Below are 14,252 nucleotides of genomic sequence, written 5' to 3'. Positions count from 1 at the left end.
AATATATGAATATCGGTATTTCGGTATTTTTTATTGAATACAATACAATGTATTGTAGTTGATGTTTTGCATAAAGGGCGAATCAACCATTTTGGCGATATCAAGATTTTAATGAAAAAACAATATGTATCTCACTAGCTTTGTTGTGTAAAAACGGCGAATTTGTATATCCACAGGAAACTACTTAACGATAATCGTAAGGGCGAATATCCACTAAGTATTACAAATAAAAAGCGAATGTGACATATTAGGCCTTTTAAAATATTATATTATAATGCCTATTATAAGGACAGTATTCCTTCCAAGCTTTATTATAAACTTGTTAGACATTTATAATCATCCACTGGTAATTTATAAATAAATGTGAAAAGTTAAAAATTCTCCTCCTGTAAAATAGCATTTTGGTTAATTCGCCCTTTTTACAAAACAAAGATGACATAATATACATAGGTAGAATATTTTATTATATTTAGAAGGAAAAAACGAAGTAAATCATAAGTAGGTACATTATCCCTTCTTTCCTACGAGTATCACAGCTTTGTCGAAAAAAAATTTGCAGATGACTCCAATGTATGTAGATGTTTTTTTTTAACAAAATTTTAACTTCCTAACATTCATATTATCATTGTTTGTTACTATTTGACAGGTCGTGAAAATCAGTTCACCTCAAAATGAGTCTTCGCAGTGTAGTTGGTTTTTTTACCGACAGGTTCGCCACTCGCAGATATTGCACGGTTCAATTGTTGCGTGAAAATTTTATTGTTATGGCCGTGATAATACATACTACCAGCAGTAAATCCATGCACGTGTAAACGGGGTATAAACACAACAATGCAAACCTCACCGTCGAGCAATCAAAAAACTTGTATACATAAAGTAATATGTAAATGTCCTATAAACTATACGCTTTAAGGTCTGATATGAATTTAGTGCAATAATAGTGAGATAATATACCAATATTTCTTACCCCACATACTATATACTCCACCATGAATTATTTTTAAAAGGTGAGAAGCTTAATTAGTATACCTAGTTGATAAGTACAACAACTAGACTTAATTAATTACCTTGAACAGTTAGCAGACAAGGCTCAGATATTCCAACAGAATTGTTAGCCACGCAGACGAATACCCTTGAAGCCTCAATGCTTGGCATCTGGTCTAGCTTCAGAATACTCTGAATGTTTTTTTGGCTGACTGCGTCTTCTTCTACTGTATCGTTGGAGTCTTTCACGTACCATTCGAAGGACACCTGTTAAAGAAATATTCATATTATACCATATGAGGAATAAAAATTTTCTTCTTTTTATACCATCCCCAGTCTGACGACAACCACCACAATGGTAATATTCCCTTTGTTGCCTGTTACCTGGAACAGTTCAGTAGATTTTGCTGAAAGAGGTGTATTTTGATGGCCTTTTATATTAGACGCGAAAAGTACCCTATTTCCTATCTATATAGTATTCAACAAACGCTGAAATTATTTATAATGTATTAACCTCAGAGTAATATAAAGATGGTGTGTTTGTTCAGCTATAATTATGAAACTGTGTTTCTTATGTATAACGCACAGTAGAACCTCAATTTTATTATTAGTAAACTAACTATGAAGCGTTATATCATGTTGCTTCTCAGTATGGCTACCAAATTTAAACACAACATAGTTAATCATGTTTTCTACTAAATTAACTAAAAATAATTAAGTACCACTAAATTTCAGCAATACGTGCTTTCAGTTTTTAAATGAATTGAGTCTTTCAAACCAATATTTACCAGCGACGTGCTCAAAAATATTTAATTCAGCCGTAGAAATTCTATCTTACTCTAACGCATATTGCGGAGATATAAGAGTGCCGAATACTTTCTCACTCGAACTTATGGTTTGTTTTTGTTCAGGTTTAACGAAAATGTCTTATCATGTTCATTCACACAATTTTTAATAGTTCACGAGGTTCGGCCAACGTACATCTTTTGACATTCATGACAGTTTGGCTCATAAATATCTTTAGTATCCTCTCTATGCCTTCTTTAGTGTTTTAAAGATTGCAGAATGCCAATGAATGAAGTGGTAGCCCAAAAAACAAATAATATAACATCTCACAGTAAAAGTCTCAACCAATGTATTATGTACATATTATACTTATAATATTATCTTTTTTACCTCTGTCGGATTGGCATTAGCAGTACAAATAAGCACCTTTTCCTCTTCAATTTCTGTCTCCGTAATGGTGCATTCCGGTTTATCTATAAAAACATAATTTATTATATTATATTTGCTACCAGCTACATGCACAGTTGTTAATTAATATAAGTAATAATAATTAATAATTAATTTATAAATAATTCAGTTTGAGTGAATAACTAATGACTTATCAGTCTCTTAACTTATATGTAGTAACATTGTGGAGGTTTATTATTAATATAAATAATAGCTCTCCTAATAGCTCCAAATAATTATACATAATATGTAAATTAATTTGGAGCTATTATAGTAATTTAATTCCAAATAAAATAATAAAATTCTAATTGATTAAAGTTTGAGTGGAGGGAAATATTCAACTGGCATGGATAATGATTACTTACACTTATTAAATTATGTGAAAAGGGAATAATCTATTGAATTGTATCAGCATTGGAGAAACGTAAGTTTAGTGTTAACCATTGAATTTGTTTACATTACAAGTGCTTGTGATTATTGTTATTTTTATATGTCAATGTCAAGTCAATGTTCTTACGATATTGTAATATGTTAAAATAATACATATTTGTAATGTAAGTAACAAATATTCATGTCAGCTGTATATTTACACAAATGAATGTGCATATTGCCTGAAGATGCCAAAAGGCGAAACCCAAGTCGCTGGAAACGATCCAAACGAAATAGTAAACGATTTAATTAAAAACATGAATTTAAAATAAGTAGGTACTATAATGTATTTTAATTTGCCGTGAAAATATGCCAAATTACTAGTTTATTTAAAAAATGTTAATTTAAATTTAAATCTTTTAATAAAAATGAAAACGTTATCAGAAAGGAAATAGAGTGGAGACACCCACCCATTACTTTTTCCATATTAGGTACGTAAAATATGTTAATCGTATCATATCAGCTAATATTAATAATTATACTTACACATGACATTAAGATATGTCGTAACTTGAACTGTTCCATGCTTGTTTGAAGCCTCGCAGATGAGGTCTCCACTGTCAGTTCTTTGAACTCCTCGCTTCAGCACCAGTATGTATCCGTTTGTCAAGACTTCACGAGCGATTCCATCTTCGGGGGACATAGATTCATCTTCTGAGCTCTTGGACTGAACTGCTGATGAATTTAGGCGTAACCATATGAAACTTGGGTCCGGTTTGCCCCTATAAATGAGAGAACAGTTACGGATTGTGACATAACACAAAATCAATAATAATAATATTAATTATGTAGGCCCTACGGTCGCATAGTTGATACAACGGTAGGGCGAAAGTTTAACAATTATTTCTCATATAAATTTGTTAAGATAATCTATAAGGCCACGTCCAGATGCGTGTAATGTAACGCGAATTTATTGTATGGACATAGCTACGACCCTTACATGTAATGTTCGTAGCGACGTTCGCGCTGATCCATCGGTTGACGGTTTTGCTCGAGAACTCGAACAACACGTTGAGATTGTGTGCCATCCATATGAATGTACATTACATTACACGCGTCTGGAACCGTCATAATAAATAAAGATTTATAAATTTTAATTTATTTAATTAATAATATTATTTTATTTTTATAATAATATGTAAAGTAATTTGATTTTTTACATCTTCATAATATCTTTAGATATTTCAAATTTTATTGGCTCGACAATTTTGCACGAAACTTAGTAGAATAAATGGTGGTAGTCACTAGCCAACCTTATTAGGTCCATGTTTGAGATTATAAAATAATAATATGATCAGCAATGAAGAATCATCCTCTCTTAATTATTGATATCTCCAAAGCTCAAACGTATTTACATATTAACATGAATGTTGACACTACTAGTAAATTATCAGTATAGTATTTTTATTCTATTTGTCTGCTATTATAATGAATTGAAATATTTAGAATATTATATTTTATTCTATTTGAGTTCAATTATATATTTACATATTATCGACTGCATAATCCGCAAACTGGCTAACTCCATTTGGACAAATTGTTCAGGAATGAGAAAAAAACATAATAATTTAACTATCGAGCGGAATTTAACAATTTTATTGCAAAGATATAAGTACTTACTTGGAAGTTATTCTGGTACTGTTCGGTTATACGGAATACAGAGGAAAACACATTTTTAAAATAGCCGATAAACTGGATTATTTGTTCGGTTAACCTAACCTAACCTAAACTATCCCAAACTAACAAATAATCCAGTATATCGGGTATTTTCAAAATGTGTTTTCCGCTGTATTTCGTATAACCGATTATTCTTTTTATAAATAAGCTATACTATGAATAAATACACTATTTTAGCTTCCCTTTTATATATAAAGAAAATTTATATAAAGGGCGGAGTTGTTCCATTTACGATATTGAAAATTTGGCACCAGCAGTTTTGTGTGAGCATAGAAAACATGCTTTATAACAAAATGCCATCAAAATCTAATTTTTGGTCAAAAGTGCACTTGGCTGGTTTGTAGATTAAGCAGTCGATATGTCATTACAATACATGTAGAAATTTTAGAATGTCATCATAACATTTGTAGGTATTCTATTTTGATATAGTTATTATAATGCAACATTGCAAATTATAAAGTTTCAATTACTTTGCTGAGCAGATAACTTTTTCTGGTACCTGTCCTTCTGTGACAGACACAACTTTATTAGAGACTGTCATATTTTCTGGAGGGTCTGAAAAATAATGAGAAAATCAATATTAACAATAATAATTGTTCATTACTGTGTTAAATATGCAAAATATAGAATATATTCAGAAACTTACATAATATTAGAGATTTTTTAAAAAAACCGAGTACGGTTCAAACACATAACTTTCATTTTCATTGCGAAACTGAACCAAGATGTAGATTGTGTCAATAAGAATAATGCTACATTCTTCAATTTTGTATAATATTTAAATTATAATTAATATTATGTTGATTATAATTAAATTTATAAGTTAAATTTTAAGTTAAATTTATAATTAAATTTATAAGTTTATAAGATTAATTTATAAGTTCAATTATAATTAATATTATGGGAAGTCAAAATATAAATGGAATGGATATTAACGACATCTCTGAATAACTTTTAGTAGGTTATGTCGATTTAAATTACAAAAATATTAAAGCAGTACTGGCGGAATTTGAAAACATTCTCAGTTACAACGGTATTACAGATTATGTGCAAAAGAGGACGCCTGGCTTGGTAGCCTAATGGATAACGAAGTTGCTTTAGCAAGTGTATGGTGTATTCGAATCCCATTTGATACATGATTTTTATATTATTTTGTTTCAGATACGGCCGAATCTTAGAGCCGAGCCACACCGGGTGACTCTGGTCTTGAGACCAGTTGCGCGACTGGCCTCCTCGTGCGATTTACTCGCGCGACTTGCCGGCGACCAGAGAGGCAGCCAATAAAAAAAATAATAACGAATGTACTCGCAAGTATGCAAAAAAATACATTCTCTCCGCAGCGTGGCTGCCGGCGACTTGCAGGCGACCAAGGCAGTCAAAAAATAATAATAATGAATGTACGTATTTACGCAAGTATGCAAAAAATAATAATTATAATGGCTGGCTGCCCGTGACTAATCGCCTGGTGTGCCAGCACTCAATACATACATCGCTACCGGTCGCTTGACCAGAGAGACCGCGAGACCAGACCGAGCGCAAGAACGAGATTTTACTGATCGCCTGAATTTATTGCTTGCGCGACTACTGGGCGACCAGGTGTGGCATGGTCCATATAACTGCATGCATCGGTCTGGTCTCGGCGACTGGTCTCGAGACCAGAGTCGCCCGGTGTGGCTCGGCACTTAATGTATCAGGTTTTAATATCATGTGGGTCCCGGGTTCGGTTTTGACATTTTCCCAGAATGTGAATTTTCACAATATATTGTTTTTCAATGTGTTATTAGACCCAAAGTATGGATTTAATAAGTTGACCAATTATTGGCTAACTTCCGTTTTTTATAAAAACAAAAGTCTTACAAATCTCCACTCTGGTATATATAGGTATATTATGTACTCGTAAAATAATATATCAACTATATTGAACATCCTGTTTTATTATTATATTTATTTACATATATTATTTTATACTAACATTCAACTCCTAAGTTCGTTGTGGAATTGATTATTTGACCGACACCGTTGTCCGAAGAACCACACGTATAAGCCGCATTGTCAACAATTCTGTCAAGAACTTGGTTTGGCCAATTGGATATGTTGAACACCTAAATAATCAAGAAAATATTATATTACTTAACATATTTTAAAATCAGTAATAAATCTAATTGGAATATTTAAAATTAATAATACGTATTAAAGTAGGGAATTTAATTAAAAAGGGTTGTTGGAAGACCCAAACTGCAATAGTAGGATGGTGTGACCTAAGAGCAAAGCCACACGGGCGCTGCGTCTAGAGACCGCTGTATTCCGACTGCAAACAAGAACTAGACTATAACGCACCGCTGTTGCGTACTCACTCCCACTCGCAGTCGGAATACAGCGGGCTCGCGACGCAGCGCCAGTGTGGCTTCGCTCTAAAATGCACAAGTGATTGGAATCCTGGTATGGAGAAGGATAGACCAGACCGGATAAGATAACTTGAGGAGGCCACGGCCCTCCTAAGTGTTGTCTTCATAAGAAATGTCGACAATTTTTTGATACACATAATATTGACGAATTTATTAGGTACCTATTACATAATAATAGATATGTCCACTGAGAGATTTATAATATTTATGTTCAAATATTCAAATGTAATTGGTTACTAAGGTTAATCAATGTAATCAGGATCAATCCTCTGCTGGATGAAAGCCTCTCTAGGTTGATTAAATTTCTCTCGGTCTTGTACATTGCATTGTCATATTACTTCATCACTTCGGACATTTTATACCTCTTGTGTACTATGGGATGGCTACATTTAACCAGCGACTGTCGCTTCTAAGAAGCCTAGAGTCCTGTTCATTGATGCTTATCATGGCATTTTCATATAACAATCATTAAAATTAATCATATTTATGTAAAATGTTTAAAAAAAAATCATGTCATCAATCAAAAAAATCATTCTTACCAGTGTGGAATCTAAAGATTCAAAATAATCATTTCGTGAGTCAGGCGGAATCGGATTGTTGACGATGCTGTAGAGATTTGATGCGGCATCATCCAAGAGGAGTCCATTCTTGAACCAGCTTACCATACAAAGTGGGGAACATTCTATGCGACAGTTAAGTGAAATGTCCTAGGAGAAAATACATTCCTATATTATTTTTTTTAAACATAATAAGAATAAGAAATTCAATGATTTATTTTGTATAATTTTAACAATACATAATAATATACATGAAAGTGAATTTTGAACAAGGTACCTAACTACATTTTTCCCTTACCGATGCGTTATAGACGATGCCAGTATATGATGTTAGATTTGTGATGAAGTAGGGTGGTGCTGAAATATAAAATATTATAATTAGAAACAGTATTAACAATCTTTTTACAGTGCACTTTCCATTGATCAATTTTTTTCTTAAAATTTTGCATTGATATAATTTTAGAATATTTACCTCAAAGAAAAATTGCTATTCATGAAAGTCTATGGTTACTATCTTTGATTAAAGGGGATCCTTATACCAACAGAGGCACCTGGCGGAAAAGTACGAAGCTTGCAATTTGAGACATTTTTTTGATAATTTACAATTGCAACTAGGTATATTAATTGATAAATAAACTTTTTTTAAAAAGTTAAACTAAGAATTGTATTTTATTTTAGGTACATATGGTCCCAATATTGAAGCTTGAAATTGTAAAATATCAAAAAAATGTCTCAAATTGCAAGCTTCGTATTTTCCCGCTAGGTACCTCTGTTGGTATAAGGATCCCCCTTAATAAATAATAATTTAGAATGTTAACAAATTTAATATTATGTGGTTTTACTGCTTGAAATAATTCTAATAAATGAAAAAGATAAAAATAGAATGAACCATGTGTAAGCCATTTAAAAAAAATAATAATATATAAATTTAAGCTGAATTTAATGTCATGATGTTATAAACATTATATTAATGTACATACCAAACACCTCTATGTATACGATGGCAGGTGTTCCCAATCCAGCCTTGTTAACTGCTCCACATGAAAAGTTAGCTTCGGTCTCTAAATTGACCGGATAAATAGTCCAATTATAGGATTGAATTTCGGTCATCATTTGGGTACCACGGAGCCATTGGAAACTAAAAACAATACCCAATTAGGTGAGACTGTTAGTTTCAAAGTCGGTAACTTCCATATTCCGCCATTTTGAAATAATGTCTATAATAATTAAATGGCGGCTGATGAATATTCCCATTTTTTCCCTTCCTTTCCCCTTTCCCCATTTAATTCCATTTAACAAACAAGCGGAGCTGAATTTGATATTTTATGATGGAAAAGTACTTACAGAATCAGAATCAAGAAAAATATAAAAAAAGTAAAAGTGGAGGTTACCGACTTTGAAAAATTATAATTTAGTATCATGTATTTTCAAAGTGAACTTATTCCACTACAACAATTTTTTTGCAAAAGCCAAAAAACTGTTTACGGTGTTGATGTTACATATATATTTTTGTATTGGATTAAGTTACTTTTATAACTTGTCATGTTACATTTCACGTGACATGTCTACATTTCAAACGCAGACTTAAATAAATAATGTTAATTTAATTAACAATAAATTTGGCACAACCTTGTTAAAAGTATGTGTCAACCTTGTTTCTAAAACAATGACGGTTAAAAAATAGGCCAATGGGGTTTCTTCCCGCCTTTTTGAAAGCGTCATATCAACAAATAACTTATTTCCGCCCAGAAGATTTTACTCCAAGATTAGATTCAGTACAGATCGGACGTGTTCAGTTAACATAATAGAAACAGTTTCAACGCCATTTTGTAGTTACTTCCTTTCGGACGGGAAGTTAGAAGACAAGGCGGCAGATTCCAGCCAAGATGAGATTCCAGCCATCACACTTTAAACAAAGCTAAGTAATAATTACCATCTTAAAAGAAATACTCTAATGTACCGTACCAAAGAACGCTTCTCAAATTTGTACTTATTTATTTTCGTATCATTTTAAATTTCAATGTAAATTGGTTGTGTGTAATTAAATAACACTTTTAACGATTAGCTCTGTTCTTATTTTTATACTGTTATATTTAATTTGTAAATACACAACTTTTAAGGCGCCCAAAAATTATAATTTAATATTTCAACGAGTTTACAAATGACATTTTATTTGAGGTAGATAAATGATTTATAAAACATTCTTTACGGAAGGTTAAGTTGGCAGAAAGCCGAATCTCATACGCTGTGAGATTAATAGTACTAAATATTTCATGTTTTATTGATTGAATTAGTTGGCACTCCATGTTTAATAATTGTGCATTACAATTATTAAACTTCTTTTACTATTCTTATGCAAACGATACTATAACTATTTTACACACTTTCCAAATTTTTTTAATTTGACAAACTAACCTGATTTTTCTACTGGATTGAATGCTATTAGGTTCTTCAATACATACAAAAAATACTTGTTCAAAATTTTATCTTTTAACTTCTGGCATTCATAACTCATTTTCGTCAAGTAGTGGAATAAGTTCATTTTGAAAATACACCCCTCTTTATTATACATTTATTTAAAGAGTGTGTGATTCTTTGGTTTATTTTTACTAAATAAAGAGACAAAAGAATATGAAAAGAGATGTACAGAGTGTAAATGATAACCAAACTGACAATACGACAAACAGAATGATCAATTTAATTAAGCTGATGTTTTTGGTTTCATTTTTGCTGACACCATAGTGTTTTGTAGTTTAAAAGATATTCATATTGATATTTCAACAAAATGTTTAGGATTTTTATATATTATTTTAATACCTATCAGCAAACGGTCTTCCCCCGTCTTGCACCGAACATGTAAGCTCAACACTTTCTCCTTTGATGACTTTTTGAGGCGTAAATATCAGCGCTGCAGGACCCGGTTCATCTGTAGGTATAGTGATAAGATATGTTTTAACACAATATAAAACAAACTACTAAAATCGGCCAAGGGTGGCCACCGCCGGATACCGGCCCAAAAATGCCAAAATATGTCAGACGTCAAAGAAAAGTTGAAACAATAATTTATTCTATTGTCGTCAAATTGTATCAATAAATTATTGGTTACATATTTTACTTACATAATAATAAATATTCTGAATTATAACGTAAAGCATCTTGAATCAATAGATATGTATCGATGGAGCATGGAAGCACAGTTTAAAAAAGAATAATCAATAATATGGAAGAAAATTGTGCCGCAGGCGAATTTTTTCATTAAAAAGTTTATTTTGTGTAATTTTATTGAATAACATCATTTGAAATGTTTTTTTTCGGAATTTTGCCGCCTCCTGAATCTTGAGGCCCGGGTGTTTCGCACCCCTAATACCCCTCTTGGCGTGCCCCTGCATACAAAATTGTAGTAGATATATAAATTGATATTTAATTTTGATGGAAAATTCGGATATTTTATCTTCGGATATTACTTAAATTATATTAATTAGATTTTCAAAAATGGTCATGTACTCACAAAATACTGTTAAGCCTGCTTGGCTACTGACTGGTCCGAGACCTGCCAAATTTTGGCCTTGGCAGGAATAGTTTCCATGGAAAGATTTTGTCACGTTTTCCAACAGGAGCTGTGAAGGAATCACGCCAGTACACATGTCATCTGGAAAAAGAATATACCTATACATATACGATGTATGCGGAATAGAGTCACGCCCGGCACCATTTATTTATTTATTACAACATTTTTCTTAGCTCGTATTCTTATTTGTCCGGTGGTTCTTTGTCCGGTATAAATCTTGTAATCGATTTTTAACTAACTTCCCGACTAGCTAGACATTTGAAACTATTAGAATATATCAGAACACGATGCCAATACATTTTTTAATACTTTTAGCCATCTTTAAGTAGAATTGAATTCATTTTCAGTTAATTCTGTTTTGTATGAAAAGTTATTTCGACACCATTGTTGGTTGCAAGGGGTCTGGGGTCCATTCAACAAAATTATTAATAATATATACGTGCGTTAATATGGAAATTAATATGATAATATGTCAAAATAACATTTCATTATTATTTCTATCAAGTACAAATTTTTTTGATCGTTTAAGCTAGTCAAGTCAAGTTTATATGATTCAACAGAAAATTTAAAAACGTTGTATATAAAAAGTTCTTTTTATCTTGTAATTATTTTTTCTTCTAATACGTGTTATACGCAATATATAACAGACATATTAAATATTTAATGAGGAAATCTAAATTAAGTACGACTACTAACACCATCTATCTCCCGCGTTTTATACCTAGTAGATTTTATATTATATTATAATGACGTGATTAGTCAACTTTTAACCTAGAAAGTATGTGTATAATGAGTTGCTGAAAAATAGTTTACTGATACTAGTATTTATTTATATTAAACCATTTCTTTTATTCAACGAATGATTCACAAGATTTTTGAGAAAGTAACATTCCATATATTCAACATACATAACTTCAAAACACCTCAGAAAAAAATTATGTATGTTCAATAGGTATATGGAATGTTACATTCTCAAAAATCTTATGAATTACTCGTTGAATAAAAGAAATGGTTTATTAAAAATTGATAGCAAGTTCAAGTAGACGTTATAACTAAAATATTTGGCGAGGGCTTGGGCGTGGGTTAGTAATTAAGGTAATTAATATTCCTTGATTTAATACACAGAAACTGATAGTCAATAATAACGTTATTTGATAAGCTTTTTATGTACGACCTACTAGTTTAAATTGTCGCAATTAGATAGGAGGCTCGTAGCATAATTGGTTAATGCACAGTAGCGCGATACTAGTGGTTATACGGGTTCAAATCTCGTCAAGCATCGTATTCATCTTACTCGCCAAGTTGCATAAGCATAATTTTTTCAGTCACACGTTGTGTACTTCTTTCCATCAGGCACTCTTCGACACTGATACTGACCATTTATACTAGGAAGAATGAAACGACTAACAGTCGACTAAAAAATTCCAACGCGGAAAAAAGTTTATTCATTTTTAGTGTTTGTCAGCGCTCGAAATGTAAAATTTTATGAACCGAAGCGCTCGATAATTTTACGAAAATATTAATATTGTTATCTGTAGGTAGGTATATTATGTATTCAAAAAAATAAGTGTGTGAGATTTTTTTATTGGGTACGTATGTGACATATCCCGCTCCGACAGTAAAATTAATATTTTCACGTGACGGAGCGATAATTTTGGGGATTTTATAAACCGGAACGGTGCTTCGGTGCGTTCCGGTCCATTTCGAGTCCTGGTGTTTGTTTATTATTAAGTAGGTGGGTAGATACCTATTAATTGTCGCTGTGGTAGATATAGTTGACAATAATAGTTTACGTAGGTACATATTTCATTTGATTTTAATTTAGATACGGTGAGTGATGTCAGTTAAGACGATATTATGTATAAAATAATCATTAATGCAATACCGGTTATTTTTTTACCTTTAATTTTTCCATTTTCATCAGTCACATTGCACTCAGGAAGCTGCTGCAAAAGCTCTCCATCTAAGAACCAGTTCACCAGCAGCAAAGTGGAAGGATTTCCCGTCAACACCTCGCATCCCAAAGTCACATTCTGCCTTGAGCTTTCCACCACAAAGTTTTCAGGTGACATTGTTATTTGGACCTCAGGTTTGACTAATTGAAAAAAAATAAAACAAATAAGTATAAAAATTTAAATTATAATGGATGTAAGTTTTGTACTATTCCATTTTATTCGTTTTTTACGACCCGGGTTTCGCCTTTCGGCATCATCAGGCACTGTGTACATTCACTAAAAGCCAAATAAACACTGACCACGAATACTATTAACTCTAACTTATTTAATCAATCAATACAATAAAGTATGTAAAAACTCAATAACCTACCTATCAAGTCAAGGGTCACAATAAAAAATATAATAAACCAATTATGAATAGTTGAAGTGTTAATAATAATACACTCGATAAGCATATTAAAATAAATCGTCAAAACGTAATAATAGATCATTAGTACTCATAAACAATAAAAATACTACACTCAAGAGGTGTAAAATCGTCCATTCTAGGAACAATGGTAACGTATTGGAAATTAAAATAATAGAATAGTACAAAACTTAAATCCATTAGAATTAAAATTCAAATTTCATCAAGTACCATCGGTCGATAGTATTAATATTATAATAATTTAATTGAATACCTATTAGTTTAGTGTTCAGTTTTGTATTTTTTTGAATACTTACATGTAATATTTACATGGACACTCAGCTGACTGGTAGAATCTCCAACCAAGTTTTCCACCCGGCAAAAGTAGTCTCCGATATCTTCTCCCGAAGAGTTTTTGATCAAAAGTGATTGCTCCTCGAGATTTCCGCCTTCATAGTGGTCTGGATAATCAGACACATTAAGTTTGACGTCATTCTGGAGCCTAGAATTATAATATATAATATCATGATTAGACTTTGTTATGGAGAGTATGAAAACCACTCTTCGTAATTTAAAGCTTCAGTTTTTTCTATTGGAATCAGAATTTGAATTCAGTTTTGTCAAGTAGGCCTATACACGTGCATGGATATACTGGTAGCAATAGTGCATATTTTAAACTATCGTGACAATAACTGTTTACACCTGAAAGTCCTGACTGTCTCTCCAATCTCATTCTTCAAGAGTGAGCGAGATGCGATGTTGTCATTTTATGGTACTATTACTACTATTTGACAGGTAGTGAAAATCGGTTTACCTCAAAAGTTCGTTTTTTTGCCGGCAGGTTCGCCACTATCGTTCTACTAAAAAATCCTACCGTTGCATGGACATTAAGAAGCTTCCAACCCTTTTCGACTCATGCATGAAAGCTTGCAACCGCAGGATAATACATATTTACCTATATATTTTCTTGTTATGGCCGCGATAATACTTACTGTCAACTGAAAATTCATGCACGCGTAAACGGGGTATAAGACTACA

General features: G+C 32.0%; 1 protein-coding gene across 3 annotated transcripts in view; it reads right to left on the bottom strand.

Annotated features, from left to right (window-relative positions):
* Positions 1-14,252, bottom strand: part of LOC147066743 (hemicentin-1-like) — a 129,725-nt gene that overhangs the window by 21,711 nt on the left and 93,762 nt on the right. For all 3 annotated transcript variants that reach the window (XM_085954368.1, XM_085954369.1, XM_085954370.1), the window contains exons 10-21: positions 13,532-13,716; positions 12,754-12,948; positions 10,794-10,934; positions 10,103-10,211; positions 8,266-8,423; positions 7,584-7,642; positions 7,268-7,435; positions 6,296-6,425; positions 4,794-4,878; positions 3,133-3,368; positions 2,161-2,243; positions 1,068-1,251 (exon numbers count right to left, since the gene is read on the bottom strand). In XM_085954368.1, coding sequence (XP_085810494.1) covers positions 1,068-1,251; positions 2,161-2,243; positions 3,133-3,368; positions 4,794-4,878; positions 6,296-6,425; positions 7,268-7,435; positions 7,584-7,642; positions 8,266-8,423; positions 10,103-10,211; positions 10,794-10,934; positions 12,754-12,948; positions 13,532-13,716 — 1,733 coding nt within the window. The remainder of the gene's footprint in view (positions 1-1,067; positions 1,252-2,160; positions 2,244-3,132; positions 3,369-4,793; positions 4,879-6,295; positions 6,426-7,267; positions 7,436-7,583; positions 7,643-8,265; positions 8,424-10,102; positions 10,212-10,793; positions 10,935-12,753; positions 12,949-13,531; positions 13,717-14,252) is intronic.

The sequence above is a fragment of the Rhyacophila brunnea genome, unplaced genomic scaffold, assembly GCF_057557595.1.
Source record: "Rhyacophila brunnea isolate RB1 unplaced genomic scaffold, BYU_Rbru_1.0 scaffold_4, whole genome shotgun sequence".
Taxonomy (NCBI): domain Eukaryota; kingdom Metazoa; phylum Arthropoda; class Insecta; order Trichoptera; family Rhyacophilidae; genus Rhyacophila; species Rhyacophila brunnea.
Note: the sequence above shows the minus strand (reverse complement) of the source record. Positions and strands in the feature narration are given on the sequence as shown.